The following is a 21,280-nucleotide window of genomic DNA, read 5'->3' on the forward strand; positions in this document are numbered from 1 at the left end:
TACCCTCCTTTGTCAGCACGCACGCGGGAGTGGAGACGCCCCGACACCCGACTCGCGGATTGCGCCTCTTCGTTGACTGCCGAGAAGCCCGAGCAAAGAGACGGCACGCTACGCCTGCGATACCCTTTCGCATGTCTGCTGGGTAGACTGGCTTTGTTCAAAATGGCTTCTTTACCACCTTCACGAATTTGCGACATCGATAGACAGAGCGTATATGCTCGCCCGCCTGCCCAACCTTGCGATCCAGCGTAGTTATTGCGCGAACGCTGCTTATCTTCGGACATCTACGAACACTGTTGCGCCGACAGTTTTGGCGAGGAACGTCTTTCCGATCGCAGCCAGCAGCATACAATCACCTGATCAGAAGAGCCGCGCATTCTCACATTCGGCGAGAAGCCATTCAGACAACATCAGCATGGCCGACGCATCCCGCGAAATGGAAGCCAACGGCGTGCCCAAGAAGGGCGAGCCAACCGCCGCCGCAGCGCCAGAACAAGAAGAGCAGAAAGAGCTGCCGAAGCTGAGCGCGGCCGAGTTCAGAGTGTACAACCGGATGGCGGAGCACATGGACCTATTCGTACGCTCGCCCCTACCCTGCCTCACAAACGACCGCCAAAACTAATCCCTCCTCCCCGCAGCACAACAACTTTCGCCAGACCTGGAACCTGCTCTACTCCGCCTGCACGTCCGGCAAGAAGCCGCAGGGCATGACGCTGCGCGCCTTCCTGCAGGCAGGCGACGACTTCGCGCACCACCTGACGATCCACCACACGATCGAGGAGCGGCACATCTTCCCCGTGCTGGCGAAGAAGATGCCCGCGTTCCGTAAGGAGCTGGAGCTGCTGTCGCAGCACAAGCGCATCCACGACGGGCTGGAGAAGTTCGAGGCGTATATTGCCGAGTGCCGGTCGGGGGAGCGCGAGTTGAGGTTTGGGGAGTTAAAGGGGGTAATGGATACTTTTGGCGAAGTGCTATGGGAGCATCTGGATGAGGAGGTGCATGAGCTGAGGGCAGAGAATATGAGGAAGTTTTGGACGCAGGATGAGATGAGGCGATTGCCGATGTGAGATGGCGTTGTGGGATCATGCGATATTGGGGGTATATGTTTGGTGATGAGTTCTTTTCTTTTTTGGGTTTCAATCAGCCTTCACGTGGCTTTCTTCGCGGGCTTGAATTTCTCGTGCCATTTTCGCTTTGTCCCGAGTGCGGACTTTCCTTCTTGCGCTCCTGCGCCCTCCGCACCGGGAGTGAGGTCGAGCGTGTAGTCTTTGAAGGCTATCGACTTGCCGCCTGCGCTGAGTATGTGACGGTCTGCGATTAGAGGAAGATCGACTTTCTCTCGTAACTTTTCCGGTAGACCGTCTTTCCAAGACGATTTGAACGCTGAGACAGAGATCGCATTCTTTGGAGCATCGGCTTCCAACCGGTTGAGACCGACCCAACGTACGACCTTGTCTTGGTCAATTGTTGTGAGATCACTTGACTTTGAAGCAAAGGCACACAGCACGGCCTCGTACAAACCTGCTGGAAGGTCTTCGAGGCCATCTTTCAGGCTCAGTATGGCGTCAGAGTTGAGCTCTGAAGTAAGGTCGACGGCGTTTGCACGGGAATTCTCGAGTATCGAGAGCCATGTTTCGATCTTGAGTTTAGCGCTGGGGATCATGCAGTGGTTGGTTGTGACGTCTGAGAACGCTGAAAGCTCCCGGAAGGCATTGTCGCACTCTGCGTCGCTGAATGGGACATTGGCTAGTAATTGAGCCTTTGTGAGGGCAGAACGAGTCGCAGATGCTTGGCCCGTTGTTGCGAGGACTGGGAGGATTTGGCGAATGTGTGCTGCGGCGATTGACTTAGAAACGGGCAATGTCTCCAACGTAGACTCCGGCTTGGATATTGCAGTCAATTCTAGCCCTGGAATCGCATTATCCGAAGCATGGGCTTCTACGCCGGATTGCAGGATGAAGACAGTGTTCGACGAGTTCTTTTGCCGGATGTTGAAAGTCTTGGTCGGCGTGCAGAGAACCGCATTGCCGCCAGCTTCGCCTGCTTGGCCTTCTGTTGACTTGAGTTGTAGACTGTTCAGGAGAATGTCAGCGCCCTGGTGGAGCTGGTGCCTTGTCACACGAGCGAGTGACATACGCTGGTGGATTTTCAGATGTCAAGAGGCTCAGCAGTTCTGGAGGCAGTTCGAGCAGACGAAACGGCTGGTGTTGCTCTTCCGGACGGAGCGACAACGGTATGCCGGCTTCGGCCTGCGTCGACATGGCTGTTATCTTGGGTGTCTTCTCGATCGATCTGCTGACGCTGCAATAAAGTATTGCGCGTGGTAGGCGCGCAACAGACGATCGACCGACCCGACTGTGGCGCGTGTGCACGGGTGATGCGAGACGCAAGCGGAGGCCTCTAGCCTGCCTCGCCTGCCGCACCTTGGGCCTCCCCCACCCATCGATCGCGCGTGGGCTGCTAGCAAGGCCAGCCTAAGGTGTCCAGCCTGCCAACCTGCAGCGCGGTACGGCCTAACGCAGGCGGCCCCATTGTTATGCAGCCAGCCGCGCCTCAGCACCACCTGCCGCCCACGACCGCCCAACCTTGCTGAGTGTTGTGTTTTGTTTACCGTCCGCGGCCACCAGCGCTGTACCACCGTCCCGTCGACACCACAAACACCACCACCGCGCTCGCAGCAGCTGGCTGGCGCGCGACCCCTATCCACCCGCCATACCGCTATCACACGCGACGTTGGACCTGCCGAGGCTCGAATGCCAGCCCTCCACCGCTAGTTGATATCCGACCGGAGTTCGTCGACCATGGCGGTCGTCGTCGCCGCACCGCCGGCCCTCTCTGGCGACCTTGCGTTGTATCATACAACCGACCCTCTGCTCGCCAACTCCCCGCTGCTCATATTCCATGGCACTGCCGCCTCGGTCAATGCGACCAGCTCGCGCATCCAGGTTCACATCTTTACGCCAGCTGGTCTGGGGTCATACGCAAGACTGGCAGTAACACCAAACTCTCCTCTGTACTCCGCCGTGAGCAATTTGCCGCGCGAAGAACAGGGCGACGAGGTCTGCCGCAGCATTGCATTCGGACTCAAGAAATACTTCACCGAGTTGCCAGATGGCGTCAAGAAAGCATGGCAGGCGCAATCGCGGACCCCACTCGCGGCGCTGTTTGGAGACGATCATATTGCGATTCTAGCCAGCCGAATGACCAAGATTGAGAATGTTGAGGAGGTTATTGAAGATCTTGCGCGCGTCTTTGGAGAACAAAAGCTGCCGTGGTTGGACGTCGACGTGGTACTGCCATCTGGAACCATCCAAGAGCCGCCGTCGAGGACCGAATCTGATGGGCCGGAGATGTTCGACGACGCGGAAGCCTTGAAGCACCGTTACGGCCAGTATGCCGAGTTGATCGCAGCTCTGGGCGAGCCTTCATTCTTGCCCACTTCGAGGCTCAGACGTGCGCCCTCCAAAGCCAACAGTATAGGCAGAAGCTCGTCATTCCTGAAGAAACAAAAGGAGGTGACTCGCAAGGAGATATCAGAGCTTTTCGAGACCGAGGGTAACTACGTTTCGCGGATTCGTGAGCTTCAGTCCCTAGCGGACACAATGGGAAACGACCTCAAATCATCTGGGAAGGCACAGCTGAAGGAGATCTTCCCCGAGGACATATCAACGATGGCAGAGTTGAATTCCGGCTTTTTTGATGCTCTGCAAGAAGTGCTGAACTCGACAGAAGAGGCTGCACTCCAAGACATCGATGCCATGGCAGACGATCAGCCAACTCCTGAACAGGCGCGTCAGGAAGTTAACGAGGATACACAAGGCATTGTTGCAATTGCGAAATGCTTTTGCGAATGGTTTCCCAAATTCGCGGACTCCTACACCTCTTACATGAAGTCTCATGCCGCTGCCGCAACGCTGTGTCGCAACACACTCCGCGGCGGTGAAAGCGCGCTGTCCGCTGCTCTTCACGAAGTTGGCGAGCAAAAGCTCACATCATTACTCATCGAGCCTGTCCAGCGGCTCCCAAGATACACACTTTACATCGACAACATTGCAAAGCAGCTGCCAGCGAAACATCCGGCTCTTAGGCAGTTGATGAAAGCGCGCGACATCATTTCGGACATCTGCACACAAGAAGACGCAGGCTTGGAGGCTTTGAATCTTGCAGAGAAGCTGCGCGCTCATGTGTCCGAATGGCCCAGTGACTCTGAAGTTAAAGGTCGTTTGGTCACCGCTTTTGATGCTCTAGAGATCGCGCCTCCTTATAGGTTGGACACTTGTGTTGGGCAACCCATAATCATTCTTGTCTTTACTGACAGCATTGTCTTCCTCGAGAAATTTGCCGACTCGACAACAACCGCGCGCTTTTTGATGGCTGAGCTAGACAGCAGTCATCTGCCACGGTCAGGGCAACAGGGGAAACCCCAAGACCTCAGGTTCCTTCGCCGCGTGCAATCAAATTTGTACGAGATTACACAAGCACTTGATAACCAGGCTGTCCAAGTGGTGACCTACTCCCCACTACCCCAATCTTCTGGATCTCACGGCGGCCCTGTGGCTGATTCCCACGTAATGTATATGCCAGAGGGTCCCTACGAGGGTAAAGTCAGCCGGCTCATCGAAGACATCACCAAAGCCAAAGTCGAGGGTCGCTTCAGCGAACAAGAGCGTGAATCTCCCAAATGGGATGTGAGATCGAGCCAGCCTGTGCAAGATCAGATCAATCTGTTCAGCGCTGTTTTTGAGGACTCTGTGTGGGAGCATGTGGCTGCACGTGAGGGCTGCGCTTCGACAAGGATTGTTTTCGATCTCGACAGGCACTCTCAACGCCCCCGCGCTGGTCAGCAGGGTATTCGAACTGTCATTGCGCTTGCTCCTCAACGCGATGGGACGTGTCGGGTCTCTGTTGATTCCATCGATGGGCCTGGCAGCCGAGAGCACGTACCGATGAGCGACACAATCTCTTACGTCTGTAGGAAACTCGGGTTCCTGCTGGAGCTCCATTTCAGCGTCAATCATGCGGCGATGAGGTCTAGCCTCCTGGAACGAAACGCGGATATCCTGAGATCCATCGAGCTTGAGGTCAGAGAGGAGCAAACGCAAGAAGTACATCCAGTGCCATCGAGGGAAGGTTCTCATCGCCACAGGCCAAGATCCCCTGTGAAGATGTTGTCAAGCTTCCTCTCAGCTAGCACGGGTCCTGGGACCCTACCACCGAGCTACCTCAAGAAAGATCTGTCGCATTTGCCATCTCCGCGTATGCTTCCACCACAGCAAATTCCTGCGCCGAAACCTCCGAGCAGAGAGAGCAGACCTTCATCCAAAGACCAACCTACGCCAAAGTCACAGATGTCTATGCGATCCACAGAGAGCCTTATCGGCCCACTCAAGAAGCTTGAAGAAACCTTGTCTGCATACATACTTGCGTTGCAGGCACGGAAAGGCAACATTGTTGGCCGTAACTTGAAGATGCGTGCCATGGCTGATGAGCTGTTGGTCAACGATCTATACAACAGTCTGCTTGAAGATCCGAATATGATGGTCGCCGCGGCGCAAGCACCCGTCGATGTCCTCTTCGCGGCGTTTGAGAAGTTCTTGAACGCCGCATGGAAGGAGCAGATTGGTCCTGTCATGCCCTACGATACCATGCAAGCGATTCAGTCGAGAGCGGAGACCTCGTTCCCAACCGACTTTGACGAGTACTTTGCTGCGACTATCAATAGCTTTGCTCCGCAGAACCAACGAGCCTTCAAGGGCATTATGAGGCTCTTGGCTGATCTCCTTGATGGTACCGGCAATGATGGAGACCGTGGCACGCTTACTCTTGCATTTGCAGAGCTGCTTGTCGTCGATGGTAACCCGCATGACTTCGTCGCGCTGTTCGACCGTTTCGTCGAAGACACTGATACCTACTTTGGAGAACCACTCTCGGAGGCTCAAGTGCAATCTGAGGCTGCCGGTCTGGGCCACAAGCGATCACGGTCCATGAACACTGGCTCCCTAAACTCTAACACCTCTTCGCTGAGGAGGAAGTTCGGATTCGGATCGCTGTCTAGGGAGAATAGCAAGTCGGAGCACGATTCAAAGGTGTCATCCGTCTGGCGCACCCTCAGCAAAAGCACACGTGGAGAAAGTCCTGCTGGCAGTATCTCCCGTGGAACATTGCTACGCTCTCATTCTACTGATCTCGACGGCCGCTTAACCGTGAGGCCTATGTCTCAGGACGAGGCTGTCGCTCGCAAAGGAGCTAGCAACCTTGACGAAATCGCAACCTCGCCTGGATCAACTTCGAACTCTCAGCTTGGACTATCGACCATTGGAGAACATCCCAGCTTCATCCCTACTGGTCCGCCCAAGAAGAAGAGACGTAGTTCGCTCTCCGACTTGCATGCAGCAGACTTCCCGCTCAGCTCGCAGCCCATATCACCCCCATCGGCTCGCCGAGTACCGCCAACGAACGGTGCCAACCTAGACAAATCACTGCCAAATTCTCCAATGCCGACCACACCACCATCCTCTCGCCCAGGAAGCTCGAGGTATGGCTCTCCCACTCGCGAGCCGCTCCGGTCTAGACTGCCCTCTTCTTTCAGAAAGGAGAACTCGCCTGGCCCAGCCAAAGCGTACAGCACAACCGAATCGAGACCGAAGACAAGCGGATGTGACGAGGTCACCATATCCTCTCGACAGCTTCCTACTTCAAACATCCCCACGCTCGCCCCTAAGACGGGCTCACCGCAGCATCGTCCTACACTCTCACGATCCGGACTTTCTGAGCGACCCGGTGTCGGCAACATCGTCAAGAAACCCTCTCCTCAGCCCGAGAAGAAGCCAAGATCCAACACCGTCACCGGCACGAGCAACTTCACTTGCCCTCCATCGCCAGCGACCAGGAAGCTCCGCATGCAGTCGCCGCAAAAGCTCCGCGAGCGCCTGCAGAACGAGCACTCCTCCCTCACATCCACGCAAAACTCCCTGCACGACGAACTCTCCCGCATCGGCGACGAGCTGCTCACAATGCCCGTCCGCCGAGGCTCCGTGCAGGCCCCCAAACCCCTCAGCGTCCGCGGCGCGCCCCCCAACTTTGCGCAATCTACGTCCGCCGGCTCAGCGCCCCAGAGCAACCTCGACCTCGCCCAGCGCGTCCTCAAACTGGAGGCCCAGCTCCCCTCCCAGTTCGAGGCCGCCACGACCCGCATCTCGGCGATCCACGCGGACCTCGCCTCCTCGCTCGCCGTCTCCGAGACCAAAGCCCGGAAGCTCGACGAGCTGTACCGCGAGTCGAATTCCGAGAACGAAGCGCTGTACGCGCGCTTCAACGACGAGCTGGGCCGGATCCTGAAGGCCGTCAGGGGCGGCGAGGGGGTCGCGGAGCTGAAGAAGCAGGTCCGCGAGGGGCAGGAGGAGGTCGCGAGGCTTAAGAGGGAGAACGGAAGGTTGAAGAGGGAGAATGTGGGGTTGAGGGCGCAGATGAAGGAGTGAGGTGAGGGGTGAGATGTTGGGGGTTCCTTTTTTTTCCTTTTTTTTTTTTTTGGATCCTTCTTCCAGTGACGGTTTAATGATGAGATGACCTGTTTCTTTGCGCTTTCGTAGTTTCTTCTTCTTCCTGAGGGCAGGGTTGTATTATGATGTCGTTGGGGTGGGGTCTGGGCATAGCATAGCATGACATTGCATGGCCGTGGTTAGGGTGTAGACTAATCGGTTGTATGAATTACTGTTCTCGTTTCGAAACGCTTGACGTGGCTATGGACAGTGATTCATTCGAAGACCGTGGAGACAAAAGCTTCTTGTTCTCATTTGATGCTAGAGCGTTGAGCTTGTCGTACGACCAATTACAAGTAGGAAATGTGAAGCTATTCTGCATTATCAGCTCGTTTGATCTCCGCGCCGAGTTGTTGGCGATAATGATGTCTGTAACCCATGCGTCAAGCTAAACAACGCGAGTGCCATTCTTCACACGACAATGTGCCGACCAGACCACGCACTTTATCCTTCAGCGATAACCGCAGGCCTCTTCAAGTAGCGTTTCGCCATCCATCCACTCTCCCAGGTCGAACTCTAACCCCAAGTCATGAACATTCGCCCATTGCCTACCACCCAGGTCCCGCCACCTCTGATCATGGATGCAGCTCTGGAACCAGTCTTGAACGATGGCTGTCTTGTCATCGGGCGCGTCGCGTTTGAGCCATTCTTCGAAGATCTTTTGTTTGCCGTGTCCATCCGCCGGGTCGTAACCGCGCCAGAACGCGTTCCCAATTTCTCTACTCATTTCAATGTGCTCAAAGTCGTAGTCGTTTCTCCCTGAGTGCGAGAAGGCGTCCTGGTGTATCCTGATACTGCAGGCCTTGAGGCCTAGGAATTGGTAGAGCCAGTAATGCTTATCTGGTGCGATCTTGCGGACAGTGAGTCGGACAGCTTGGTCTCCCTCTCCATGTTCGTGTGTCGATTCTGCGCTGCTCTCGCGTCTGGGTTTGCACGCAAAGAAGAGACACTCGTACCTTCTCAAACTACTCGGGGATCCAGGCTGCTGCATCATTAGGAGCGGGCCTAAATCCTCGAAGAAGCCGATGTGGTGGTCGGTGCGGGATTCCACGCTCCTCGTGCGAAGCACATACTTCATGCGCATGTACGGCTCTCCAAGTACTTCCAGTCGCTCCGCGAGACTGTAGAACTCCGGTACTTTCCAGAAGTAGAAACAGCATTTGTGTGCATACTTTTTCTCCCAGTGAGCTTTGGCTTCGGCATTGATCGTCTTGCATGACAGAATGAGATTGAGCTATGCGCTGAGGTCGTTGTCGGGCCACTCGCTTTCTTCGTGCATGGCGTAGAGGTCCTCTACGGCTCGCTGGCGGTTAGTTGTCAGGTTCTCGAACGTGTAGTCGTAGATTCGAAGACGGACTTCCGGCGGAAGATCTGTCATTGAAACGCGGGCTGGCTCCTTGAGTGATTGATTGAGGCGCTCTGGTTGCTCCATGGTGTCGGCGAGTGTCGGGCTGATGGGACTCAACGAAGGGATCTTTCATGTGCGTTGACAATCGAGTCTTCGGGTCGATTCTGTGTGTGGACTGACAAGGAAGTGCACGTTTGCAGTGTGCGAGAGTGCTTCGTTGGGAAGCGCAAGCCAACACCCTCGCGCCTTCCCGGTGATAGCCCCAGGCAGCAATCGACGTCGACGTGAGCAGCATGGGAGAAGATAAAATTTCAGTTCGTGTGCCATGTTCATTATGTGATTCATTGATCCTGTGCATTTTCATACATTCACCACTTTGTTTTCATTTACGAACCCTGCAGGTCTTGACCCATGCCGCCCATCGTGACCATCTTCGTGACCATGTACTCATCAATGCCATATTTGCTTCCCTCACGACCAAAGCCAGACTGCTTGACACCACCGAACGGCGCCGCAGGGTCGGAAATCAGGCCTGTGTTGACGCCCACCATGCCGACCTGGATCGCCTCAGCGACTCTGTAGCAGCGCTGGATGTCCTTGGAAAAGAAGTAGCCTGCGAGACCAACTTCTGTGTCGTTGGCCTGCGCGATGACCTCCGCCTCGGTTTCGAATGGGAAGAGACCGGCAACAGGACCGAAGGTCTCGTCGTGTGCAATGGCCATGTCGGGTTTCATGTCACGGATGACAGTGGGCTGGAAGAAGTTGCTGCCGAGGTCGGGGAGGGCTTGGCCACCAGCAAGGATCTTACCTCCCTGCTTGACGGCATCCTTTACGTGGGACTCGACCTTGCTGACGGCGCGGTCGTGGATCAGAGGGCCATGGGTGATGCCCTCCTCGTAACCGGAACCGACCTTGAAGGAGTTGACCTTCTCGGTGAAAGCCTGCGCGAACTTGTCGTAGATGCCCTTCTGCACGTAGATTCTGTTGGCGCACACGCAGGTCTGACCAGAGGATCGGAACTTGGATGCGATGGCGCCTGCGACAGCAGCATCCAGGTCGGCGTCATCGAAGACGATGAAAGGTGCGTTGCCACCGAGCTCGAAAGACAGCTTCTTGAGGGTATCGGCAGACTGCTTCATGAGAAGCTTGCCGACTCCGGTGGAGCCAGTGAAAGAGACCTTGCGAATCACATCGGATGAGGTGATGGCCTCACCAACCTCGGGGGTGTTCTTGAGCGCGGTGACAATGTTTACCACACCAGCGGGAATGCCGGCCCTGTGAGCGAGTTCCGCCAATGCAGCAGCTGTGAATGGCGTCTCACCCGGAGACTTCGCAACGACTGTGCAGCCTGCTGCGAGCGCCGGACCAATCTTGCGGGTAATCATGGCGGCAGGGAAGTTCCACCTGAAATCACATTAGCTTCACAATTTGCTTGATGTTTCGAACTAAACTTACGGTGTGATCAAGCCAGCAACACCCACAGGCTCCTTGATGGTGAACACGCGGTTTCCAGGAACAGTTGCAGGGATGGTATCGCCGTACACTCTCGGCGCCTCCTCGCTAAACCACTCAAAGAAGTTCGCAGCGTATGTGACCTCGCCCTTCGCATCCGCAAGCGGCTTGCCGTTCTCCCATGTGATCAGCCTCGCCAAATCCTCGCTGTTGTCCACCATCAATTGGTACCACTTCCTCAGCATCTTCGAGCGCTCACGGCCCGTTGTCTTGCGGAACGACACGAGTGCCTTCTCTGCCGCCGAAATGGCGTCTGCTACATCGTCCTTGCTCATCTCAGGCATTGTGCCGATGACCTTGTGCGAGGCCGGGTCGGTGACCTCGAAGGTCTTTCCTGACTTTGCATCCACCCATTGTCCATTGATGTAAGCTTGCGACTTCAGCAGGCTTTTGTCGTTGAGAGGCGGAACTGAGTGCTGCATGCTGGCGTAGGATCTCGAAGGAATGACTCTGAGGTGGTTTGTGTGCTGGATGTAGGATCGCAATGCTGGCTTGGAGCCAACTGCTCGAAGAAGTGGTTGCATGACGTTGTGGTGATGTGGAGTTGGATCGGACGAGAGGAGAGGGAGGCAAAGGGGAAAGGTCAGGCGCTCAGGTCATTAAGAAGATTCTCCTCGGGGTCGGTCGGTTCTGCTGAGCTGATTGCGCCTAATGGTGCCGATATCCTGGGGCACAATGGTCCACTACCGTTTGCGAGCAGCTTAAGCCCTGTCGCGAGCTTGGACATCAATCCTACATCATCGCATCTGCTATCTGTGGGGTAGAGTCGGCGACCGAGGCCAATTCGGTACGAAGGGTTGTCTACAGTCGTTCGTATTTGCATGAAAACGGCCTTCGAACGAGCCTTTCGTCTTCATTTCGTGAGATCTCACCTTGAGGGCGACATCCAAAAGGCATGTACATGCGTGCATGTTTCCACATTGTCAAACCTAAGCTGCGCTATCACTCCAGCATTGGCGGAGTGCTTCTTACCATATTGGGAAGGTACACGCGGTTCTCGCATGGGCTTGTCTTTTGCGGTGTTCCCATGGCCTTTTTCGATTACCGTGTAGTAATGACAGACAATCGATACTCGTCAGCACGATAGCATCATTTGCATGCCTTGGTACTGGCCGGATCGCGTGGGTGAAAACCATCCTCGAATCTATGGTTCGGGCTGCAGCGTGCATCACCGAAAAACGAAGAGCAGCAAGCAAGTCGGAGGCCAATGTTAACTCATAACGATCGAGATCTTTACGAAGACGATGTTAAAGAAAATGGCCAAGATTTGTGCCAGTGACAGCAAATGCCCTGAAAAGAAACCATGACCACCTTGTACTGCTTTGGAAGGGATTTGGGGCGAACAATGCTGCACCATAGGGTTAGGGTTGGGGTAATCTAGTCGTCATCCGCTCGGTTAGAAACACCCAAGCCGAGCCAAGAACAACTGAGTAGAGAGGCCGAAAGCTTACATACAATGGGACACTGAGTGAAGATAAGCAGCGACTATTCCCATATTTACACAGCCAAAAATTGAGTCTTGCAGCGCGCTACATCCATTTTGAGACTGTCTGTGAAGATATACGGCTTGGATCACTTCCATGAACTGTCAAAGGTCACCGCATGCGACATGTGAGCGAGTGAGTTACATGGTTGCGCACCAACATGAGCTATGCTATCAACCTCAGGCATCCACTGTGAAGGAGTCTCCCATGAAGCCGACAACCTCGGACAGGCTACACGGTTATGCAGATGATGTTCTCGGGACGGGGAGAATACGAAGCCATTCATAATTATTCTGTAACATCGAGTCTAATTGCAATGTACCGATTTGGTCAGGCAAGCGAGACGTCTCCAGCTCTGACCACTGCTTCAAAATGCATGACTTGCTGGTGTAGATTAGACCTACGCCTCCCATCAGTGAATTTCTAGGTGCTGATATGCGCTGCATGGCGTCCCCGGCCTCCGCATCGGCACCTGTCTGATGAAATGCTGATGTGCGCGTGCGAATAGAACAGAGTTCAGCCTACACGAGTACCGAAGTCCATTCGTCCGCATAGGCCCTGATCTTTGGGTACATGTAACCTAGGTCTTCAGGCCTCCAGCCGTGGTTCTGAATCGTAGAGTTCCACTAACACGGGTCAGATCTCAAATTGATGTGCTGACTACATGCGTGTGTGAAGATCACTTGCGCAAGACTTGCGAATGCCTGGGGAGAGTTCCGAATTGGTGTCGAGCGCTTCATGCGCGGACCAGCTACTCACATATCCTTTTCAACGGGCGTCCTTTCGCGTTCAAAGCGTGAAATTTCCGGCGTTGCATTCTCCAAAGACTGGACACAAAGACAGGTCCCTCACCCTTCTCCCTCAACACAGTAGTCACTCCGCCGCGTGCCTTTGTCTTCTCGTGGGTTCGAAAGAACGACAGCGACTGCAGATCGTGGCAGACTAAGATATACAATCATGTCTGTGCGTCAATGTTCCCCAATCTTCGTGGCGATGTACCAACGATCTCCTGAACCGAAGATCTTTCCATTCTTCAAGGACCATCACCGGGATGGAGTGGTTTGGCGCGATTTGGGCAGATAGCTGAAGACAGCCAAGGCTACTTTACGTGTCCATTGCTTTGCCCGGGCGGCTTAGCCTACCAAGTCCCATAGAGCTGGTCAGCCGGCGCCCGTCTGTTGGCCGTTGTACGCCTCGCTAGTTCGACCGAGTGCCTAATGGCATGAGACATTTACAGCGCTTATGCTGTCACCGATGGAAACTGAACTTCTGGATAGTTGGACAAGGAAATGACCGGGCCGGATGTGCTTTGTGTATAGAAGAACAAAAGAAGCCTGTTCCCATGAGCGCTGGGTTGCCCAGCTGCACAAGGCCAACCCTCAACTTGAAACAAGGAGAAGCGTGCGGGCCGTTAAGCTAGAAATGTCAATTTCAGCGCGAGGAAGTTCAGCGTTGAAGCAACTGCTGCAGCGCGGTGAAGCACCGCACTTCGGCATAGCCCCGCCCCGCCACGTACCTGCATCTCGGCGCCCTAGTCGAGGCAAGAAAATAACTACAGTAAGGTACTAATTAAGCGGTCACTCACGAACGGTTCCCGATCTTACCCCAGGATCAAGTCCTGAATACGACTGTGCTCGCGGTACTTGGGTCCGCACTACGATGAGCCTCCGAGGTCTGCTCTGGCCCTGAATACGGTGCTCTGACTTATGCTGTTGATGAATCGACGACGTACCTCGGACCAAGGACCAGCGATCCTCCAGGGTGCTGACCCCGACATAGCGCTTGAGCGTCGTTTCACCCAACCAACCACGATTCGGCCTGCTCGCAGATTTGCGAGCCGTGCCAAAGAGGCATGCGAGCCGACGCCGGACCGGGCAGCCGTCGACCGCACATTTGCCGCGGCGTTGAGGCACTGGCTGGGCCTTCTTCAGGGTTTGCAGGGGCGACCCCTCGACAAACACGACGATTAACGGCGCTAGCCGATCCGGATGCCGCGGCTCGCCGAGCCCAGAGCTAAAGTGCACGAAGGCAACACATCACGAGCTCAGTGAAATCAGCATCTGAGGGTAATGAAGGCTTCACTTGTCGATTTGTTGCGGGCTTGATCTTCACTGCCTGTGAGCATTGGCTGTTGGCATCTTTGCTGTACCGCAACGCATTCGTTGCCCGAAATAGCGATCGTTTCTTGTCACTTGGCTGACATCCCGCGGCGCCCGCCTTGAGGATAAAGTTTCTGTTAGCATGCTCTAGCATCAGACACCCTGACTCTCCACGCACCAACGACTCGAATCTGGGCTCCAGAGTCCACGTGCTCGGGCAAGTCTTGAGTCGTGTTTGCGGCGCTGAACGCCGCTCTCTTGCCTCAAGCAGGCTGAGACCCGACTCTTTAGCAGCGTAACGTAAGCAAGTTTGGGGCACCAGACCCGCTCGGTTTATGCCATGCGCGATGCACCGCCGGTCGCGATAGCGCACCTCCTTTTGAAACGGCTGACTCCAGGTTGCGGTCCAGGAAAATTGTGGGAATGCCTGGGCCCTATGTTTGAAGCCTGTCGAATCGCGTCAGATCTGCCCTGCTGTTGATATACTACCGCTCGCTTTCGCCTTTACTGTACCCTCGTCGATTTGGCTTTCGTTTCAGGCATTCACTCATTGCGTTTCCCTCACATCACCATCGCCGGCATCATGGTCCAACCAGCGGGTCGTGGACTCCAGGTCCTGACCATGTATTCATTCTTTGCGGCTTTGACCACCATTGTCGTGGCGCTGCGCCTGTACTGTCGCGCTTATATCCAGAAAGCGTTCGGATGGGATGACTACGCTGCCGCCATGTCATGGGTACGTATATTGTCGACTTTATGCGAAGGGCTGTCTGCTAAACACCATCTGCCATAGGTATTCTTCATTCTATTCTCTTCGTTCGCTATCACAGGTACCCACCACGGTACAGGTCAGAAAGTTGCCGACATCCACCCTGCCTCAGAAGTTCCTGTTGCGCTCAAAGTAAGAGAAAACCATGGTTATGCTTCCGATTCTTTCGTCGTATAGATGCTGATGGTTCATAGTTCTGGTGGCTATGCGAGCCTTTCTACGTCATCTCCAACATGGCTATCAAAGCCAGTATTGGTATCATGCTTCTCCGCCTCTGCGTCCGTCCGATTCACAAGATCGTCGTTTGGACTGTCCTCGTCGTCACTGAGGTCTACAGCGCCTTCTTCTTCTTCATTTTCCTCTTCCAATGCTTGCCATCCTCTTACTTCTGGACTCAGTACACGGGCGGCAAAGGAACCTGCATGGATCCATACATCACGGTGGCAGTATTCTATGGCTACTCCGCTGTCACTTGCGCTGGAGATTGGACCTTCTCTATCCTGCCAGGCTTCTTGGTTTGGGACTTGCAGATGGGCCGGAGGGAAAAGGTGTCCGTGGTCTTGATTCTTGCTGTCGGTGCTCTGTACGTCCATCACTATCTCACGCGAGACGCTCTTGATCAAAAGCTGACAACATCGTCAACAGCGCCTCCATCGCAACAATTGCCCGCATTCCCTACGTGAACACCCTTGAGAAAAAGGCAGAGTTCCTTTACGCGACTACGGACGTCGCACTTTGGTCCTGCACCGAGACTGCACTTGGTATCACTGCCGCGTGCTGCGCTACGCTTCGACCGCTTCTACGCAAAGTCATGCCCGCGCTTGGCTTCTCGTCCTCGCACAACCGATCACGCGGTGTCACGAACACAAGCCGCATGGGGGACACGAGGACCGGCAGGACCAACCGCGGACCTTACACGCGTAGCTCAAGCCGGGGCGAGGAGGACGAGATGAAACTGCAGGGTCTGGAGCACGCACGCGGAAAGGAGTTCGGCACGCTGACCTCCGCGTGGCACCCTGAGGACGAGCGAGACATCGAGGTTGGAAGCAACACTTCCGAGACGATGATTATCAACACGAAGACCTCTGTCTACTACCACACCGAAGAGGAGGTTCCCGAGAGGCGCTAGGGTGAAACAACACCTTCCATACCATACCCAAGTGTAATTTCTGTATGCGAACATGTCATACGAGCAAATGTCCTGATTACCATTGTTTGAAATTCTCAAGCTCATTTCCTTCTTTTGATGCGTCAGAATCCGATTGCCACGGGTGATGCTATAACCAGTCGATACTTGACTGCCAGAGTGAAAGGACATACTTATTCCATCGTATTCCATCCATGTGCACCTGCAAGCTGAAGGTGAGTGATAACCCGCCATATTCGATCATAGCTTTTGATATGGTAACACCATAGAAGCAGATCGAGCCCGAATTCACTGATTAGTAAGTGGTACCGTTGGCATATAGTTCAGAATCGCTCGGTGACCTAGTTACCAACCCCCTGGTACGACTCGAGGTCAGATTAGGGCTACGCGGCTACAAGGGCAATTTTTATCATAGGTTTCGAGACAGGCACCTCAAGGTACCAATTTGGTCTTATCGATAGGGCAACCTCAAAGCTTCCAATTCCCATAGTCGCAACCACCCTAGCAGACCTCAGAAAGACAAAAACCCTCCCACACACAAGCGCACAAAAATGCAAGCCGACCGCCGCCGCCTCAATGCGCCCGCAGGCGGCACTGCTCCTCCCACCTTCGCACCAACCACGACTAAACCGCCGCGCCGCGCCCGCAAACCCGACGAGCATCGCAAGATCTTCCTCCAAACCGGCATCGTGCCCTCAGCCGCCGGTTCCGCCTACTACGAACTCCCACCTCAATCCATACCGCAGGCCGATGGCCTCCTGCAGCCCGCGACCTCGAGCTTGAAAATCACTTGCACCGTCCATGGCCCGCGTCCTCTACCACGGAACGCAGCTTTCTCGCCGAATCTGCTGCTCACGACACATGTGAAGTTCGCGCCGTTCGCGACACGTAGCCGAAGAGGGTGGATTAGAGATGCGAGCGAGAGGGATCTGGGCGTGCATTTGGAGACGGCGCTGAGGGGCGTGGTTATTGGCGAGAGGTGGCCGAAGAGCGCGGCGGATGTTGTCATTACGGTTCTGGAGGGCGAGGAGGATGGCTGGCATGGGATTGGGAAGGAGGCCGAGGGCGGACGAGCGGGCGGCTGGGGTTCAATGAGCGTGCTCGCTGGGTGTGTTACTGCTGCGAGCGCGGCGTTGGTGGATGCGGGCATTGATTGTGTGGATCTGGTGTCTGGTGGGGTTGCGGCGCTCGTTGGTGCGGAAGGAGAGGGCAGGGATGAGATTGTGGTGGACCCAACACCTGCGGAGCATGATATCAAAGCGGCCTGTCTGGTTGCCTATCTGCAATCAAGGGACGAGATTACGGAAATGTGGATGAAAGGCGATGCTGGGAATGAATTGGAGAATCTGCTCGAGCAGGCTGTCAGATCAGCGACGTTGTCAAGAAGCGTACTTGTCGATGCGGTCAAAGAAGCCGCCGAAGCCAAGGTTGGCCTTCAGGAGCCCATAAATGGACGGTCAAAGAAGGGCCAGGATGTTACGATGACCGGATGAAAGGAAAGAGGAGAAGGGGATGAAAGCTTTCTACGAGAGGAAGTCGGCAACCGCTCGCTCGCCAATGGGATTTGGTCTCAAACCACGGTTGAAAAGCCGTTTCTGCTCCTTCGATGCAGCAATGGAACCAAGCAATGTGCAGTCAGACCAACTCATTCTGTGGCCTGCCATCCATAGTGCATGATCGATCTCGAGCGACGTCAGATAGGCGAGAGGATCATCGCGATGATGGCCAACCCAAACCATTAGATGATTCTTTCACAAGCACGGGAGACGAAATGCGAACGGTATAAAGACCCGAATGAGGGATATTAGCTTCTGCATTTCTCCATTCATTCCATGTAGCGGCATAATCATAATCTCATCCTCGTGTGCGTGAGAATTACAAAGAGTTTCATTTCGCAAAGAAGTAAGCCGTAGGGGGGTAGTATCAGAACTCAACATCTTTCGCCGTCACCTTGCCCGCCTCAGCCTGTGCGTCTTGGTCACCCTCCATCGGTGGCAAGCTGAAGGGTGCCACGAGGAACTTCCTCCGACTCAGAGTGAAAGCTAGATCTTCGCCTATGCTGTTGCCGGCGCCTGCGCCACCTTCGCCTCTTTCCGTCACCAGAGGTAGCTTGTGAACTTTGACCATGCCCTGTGGTTGCTCCTCCTTGGCTGATGTTGTGGTGGCATAATGTGACGGGTGTGTAGCGTCCATAAGATGTGGGAAAGGAGTCAACTCAAGGACGCCATCCGAGAGGGTTTCAGCCCATCGCGTAACGGCACTGCCGCGAGGGTACAGCGTTAGAGGAAGTGTGGCCATGACGGTCAGCTGCGAAGGATATTGGCGGAGGAGTGTTCGCAGACCGTGTATGAACCGGATGAAGTTTTCGGGTTTCGCGGACTGAGGAGGGTAAAGCGCTGGCGACAGGATGGTTGGTATCACCAGTCGATGCACTGCAGATGGAGGTGATTGGGAGAGCGCATTTGAGAGCGAGGCCAGAATGGGCTGAAGAGGAGGTCCAGAGCGAGGAAGAGGAATATGGTTGATCTTCGCATCAGAAGGAAGGGTGAGGCGTTTTGTGAGGTCGAATGTGTGATAGAACGGCAATTCTTGCTTCATTGGATCTTGCGGATTGGAGGAAATGGAGCGATCAGGAAGAGCTGTACTTACCCGTCAGCATTGAGCCGACACAATTGAACACAGCGACTCTCAAAGGACAATTTAATTCCTGGGCTATCAAAGTGATCCACGCACCTCTTTCGCCAGCTTGTCCCAAACGTTCATATCGCCAGGCGATTTTCATCTTGTCTGTTGTGACACCATCTGCACTCTTCTCTTGATCCGGCTTCTGTTGGTATTTGCTGTCCGCCAACCCAGGTAATTCCCTCACCCAGCCCTCGCCAACGCCAACAACGTGCACCACATGTCCCTGCAAGATACCCTCAGCGGCGTAGTATCGCAGCAATGCGCCAGCAAAATCAGTAGTCTCATGTTCACCAATCAGCAGACTTGAGCCGAGCGCAAGCCCACTGTGGCCACCAAGTAGACCATCGATTGAAGGCGCACCGGTGGAGGTGACGGGATGCGAGGTCAACGGTGAAGGCCGTACGCCCGGTAGCTGCTCTATCTTTGTCGGTGCGTCTGCCACGGTAAGTGATGCCGGCGAAGCAGGCTGTCGGCCTATGCCAACATTGCGTTTGCGGAAGGCCATTGCGTGCGTGCGGTCGAGTTGTGGTCAAGGAATGAAGTCTCCGCGTCACTGAAATCTGAGATCTGGAGGTTGCGAAACTTGCGCGCTTGTCCAATCAGACGGACGCCAGGCTTCGTACGAGCAACATCACGCCACCAGCTGCGAAGGCGACGATTGACCCCTCCATTCTGTTTTTCTCAGGACGTCACCATGAACGTCTTCTTGCTTCTGATGGTGGGACTGGCCAGTTTTCTTGTCCTGGTGCTCGCACTGTTTGCTCTGTCATCATGCCTAGGCGACGAGATACGTGCAGCGTGGAGCGGCCGGCAGAGACTAGCTCCCACCACGTTTGGTCTACAATACGCTCGCAGTATGGGCCACGGAGGAAACCAAGCTGGATGGGAGCAAATCGAAATGGAGGATCTCTTGGATCGGCCTTACAAACACGAAGACTGATGGGATGGGCTTGCGGTCCTCACCGCAGGCGCGCGACATCGTCGTGGCCCAAACGAAATACCTTTCGTGACTTACAGCTCCCGATCAACATCGCTGAACCCTACTGAATTCGACCGGTCACCGGCGCAAGTCGCTGCATGTCAGCTCGCTCTCGCTTTCGACCACGCGGATCTTCCGTCAATTCAATAATCCCGCCTTACATGCAACAATTAGCACAGGGTTTCGCACCCATGTGCACCAAATGGCGCAGTTCGAGTTTGATTGTCATTTCAGCAATGGACTTCCCAAAAGTTACTACTCGATGCGAGGAAGCACTTTCCCGGTCTCAACATGTAGCCCCCGCTCTCTGTTCAGCTCGCTGGGAGTGCCGCTCCAGCTGCAAAGATTGCTCGCATTGGAACGCCACATATCTGCTCATACAAGTACTACCGCCTGGAATGACCAGAAGATTTAAGGCGGTGCAGGATGAGGCAACTGACATAGTGGGGACGGACGATCTCGTGGCGCGATACTGCCGGTATGGAGCGAATGTGTGGTACCAGCGGAACACTAAAGGCTATCATACGTCGGAATGGATGAACGGGTCACCACGTGCTCGGGAATTCTTGCAACAAGTGTTGGATGATGCTTATTCTCACGAAGGCTGTACGGTGGAAGAAGTTGCGGTAGACCTCGTCGGAGATGCTGCACACTCATTGGTTGTATCGTCGTCTCCACGAAATGAGCAACTTATTTTGTCGGGTACAAAATAACTTTGAACGATCAGTCAAGGTCTGCATAGCCCCCAAAACATCAAGCACGAAACCATTGCCATTCGCAGAACTTCGCTGTAAATGGTCGCAGGCCTGTGTTAGCCTCGACAAAGAACTCCCTCGCATCCTTAGTCAGCCTTACTAGTACTGTGCTGTTACACTTAACGTTTCCGCTGGCCTTTGTACACGTATGCACCGTCTCGCAAGCGTATCCGTGACTTTTGACACATGAGGGAACACTCTCCGTATAAGTCGTGACCACTGATCTGACAAGCCGAGCTACTCAAATTCGTAGCTTTAACCAGCTACTGAACACCGGAGAAAGGTAGCACGTCCATTGATTGATTATTTCATGGGTGTCATTATGGTTACAGTACCAGACGGGGCTTGTGGTACCCTGGCGGAAATAATCTCTGTCTGTGCTGCGAGGCCTATCGGCAATGGCCCCACCTGGGTCTCCTTCGTCCTGCTGATTCAAGCAATTTCTCGTGATAAGCTAAAGCTAAAGCGATCTACCTGCTCGCACGCAAGTCGGACCCAGTTCGCGTCTTTGGTGCCGTGTACCCGAGCCCTCGGTTCTGTGCAACATCGTCCAGCATCGACCGAGCGTCGTCCAAGGGAACATCCGGCTGACGAGTGGGGCTTCACATTGAGGAAGCCATCTATTTAAGCGAGCTTCGGCAACAATTTCATCTTGCACGACTCATACTTCGGATGTATTACTGTTAACAATGAGTAGCACAAGTGTATCCACCATGCAAAAGCACGCTAAGCTTGAGTGTGGATTGCCTGCCAAAGGTGCAAAAGGGACTGATTCTGGTGAAATAGCACTTCAGCTTTGCCGAGCCGCTTCAAGTGATCATCGCAAGCCTAGCATGGGTTACAAACCGACGCCAAACTCTAGCTAGATGTAGACCGCGGCCTAGTCGAATGATGATACGCTGCTACAATCTATCCCGGAGCCTGGCGACTGGCCATTTCCGCCTCCAGACTCGACATCGGTTTC

At 54.6% G+C, this 21,280-nt stretch overlaps 7 protein-coding genes across 7 annotated transcripts; 4 read left to right on the forward strand and 3 right to left on the reverse strand.

Annotated features, from left to right (window-relative positions):
* The first annotated feature begins 140 nt into the window (after positions 1-140).
* WHR41_03745 (uncharacterized protein) lies at positions 141-1,168 on the forward strand. The gene is made up of 2 exons (XM_069372351.1): positions 141-577; positions 639-1,168. Exons 1-2 carry the CDS (start codon positions 215-217, stop codon positions 1,065-1,067), a joined length of 792 nt encoding a protein of 263 aa, XP_069230518.1. The 5' UTR covers positions 141-214; the 3' UTR covers positions 1,068-1,168.
* On the reverse strand, positions 931-2,339 carry WHR41_03746 (uncharacterized protein). Its single transcript, XM_069372352.1, has 2 exons — positions 2,137-2,339; positions 931-2,072 (listed from the first exon to the last, which is right to left on the reverse strand). The coding sequence occupies exons 1-2, from the start codon at positions 2,259-2,261 to the stop codon at positions 1,148-1,150; spliced, it is 1,050 nt and encodes a 349-aa protein (XP_069230519.1). The 5' UTR covers positions 2,262-2,339; the 3' UTR covers positions 931-1,147.
* Positions 2,340-2,801: 462 nt separating this feature from the next.
* Positions 2,802-7,478, forward strand: WHR41_03747 (uncharacterized protein; the record flags this gene model as incomplete). Its single annotated transcript, XM_069372353.1, has 1 exon — positions 2,802-7,478. The coding sequence occupies one exon, from the start codon at positions 2,802-2,804 to the stop codon at positions 7,476-7,478; it is 4,677 nt and encodes a 1,558-aa protein (XP_069230520.1).
* A 1,717-nt stretch (positions 7,479-9,195) lies between these two features.
* WHR41_03748 (uncharacterized protein) lies at positions 9,196-11,079 on the reverse strand. Its single transcript, XM_069372354.1, has 2 exons — positions 10,342-11,079; positions 9,196-10,290 (listed from the first exon to the last, which is right to left on the reverse strand). The coding sequence occupies exons 1-2, from the start codon at positions 10,920-10,922 to the stop codon at positions 9,273-9,275; spliced, it is 1,599 nt and encodes a 532-aa protein (XP_069230525.1). The 5' UTR covers positions 10,923-11,079; the 3' UTR covers positions 9,196-9,272.
* Positions 11,080-14,249: 3,170 nt separating this feature from the next.
* Positions 14,250-15,947, forward strand: WHR41_03749 (uncharacterized protein). Its single transcript, XM_069372355.1, has 4 exons — positions 14,250-14,717; positions 14,775-14,882; positions 14,945-15,333; positions 15,396-15,947. The coding sequence occupies exons 1-4, from the start codon at positions 14,565-14,567 to the stop codon at positions 15,877-15,879; spliced, it is 1,134 nt and encodes a 377-aa protein (XP_069230526.1). The 5' UTR covers positions 14,250-14,564; the 3' UTR covers positions 15,880-15,947.
* Positions 15,948-16,448: 501 nt separating this feature from the next.
* Positions 16,449-17,390, forward strand: WHR41_03750 (uncharacterized protein; the record flags this gene model as incomplete). Its single annotated transcript, XM_069372356.1, has 1 exon — positions 16,449-17,390. One exon carries the CDS (start codon positions 16,449-16,451, stop codon positions 17,388-17,390), a length of 942 nt encoding a protein of 313 aa, XP_069230658.1.
* A 288-nt stretch (positions 17,391-17,678) lies between these two features.
* WHR41_03751 (uncharacterized protein) lies at positions 17,679-19,109 on the reverse strand. The gene is made up of 2 exons (XM_069372357.1): positions 18,631-19,109; positions 17,679-18,536 (listed from the first exon to the last, which is right to left on the reverse strand). The coding sequence occupies exons 1-2, from the start codon at positions 19,085-19,087 to the stop codon at positions 17,821-17,823; spliced, it is 1,173 nt and encodes a 390-aa protein (XP_069230657.1). The 5' UTR covers positions 19,088-19,109; the 3' UTR covers positions 17,679-17,820.
* Between the last annotated feature and the right edge of the window lie 2,171 nt (positions 19,110-21,280).

The sequence above is a fragment of the Cladosporium halotolerans genome (genome assembly GCF_011745625.1).
Source record: "Cladosporium halotolerans strain TM138-S3 chromosome Unknown Sca10, whole genome shotgun sequence".
NCBI classification, from domain to species: Eukaryota; Fungi; Ascomycota; class Dothideomycetes; order Cladosporiales; family Cladosporiaceae; genus Cladosporium; species Cladosporium halotolerans.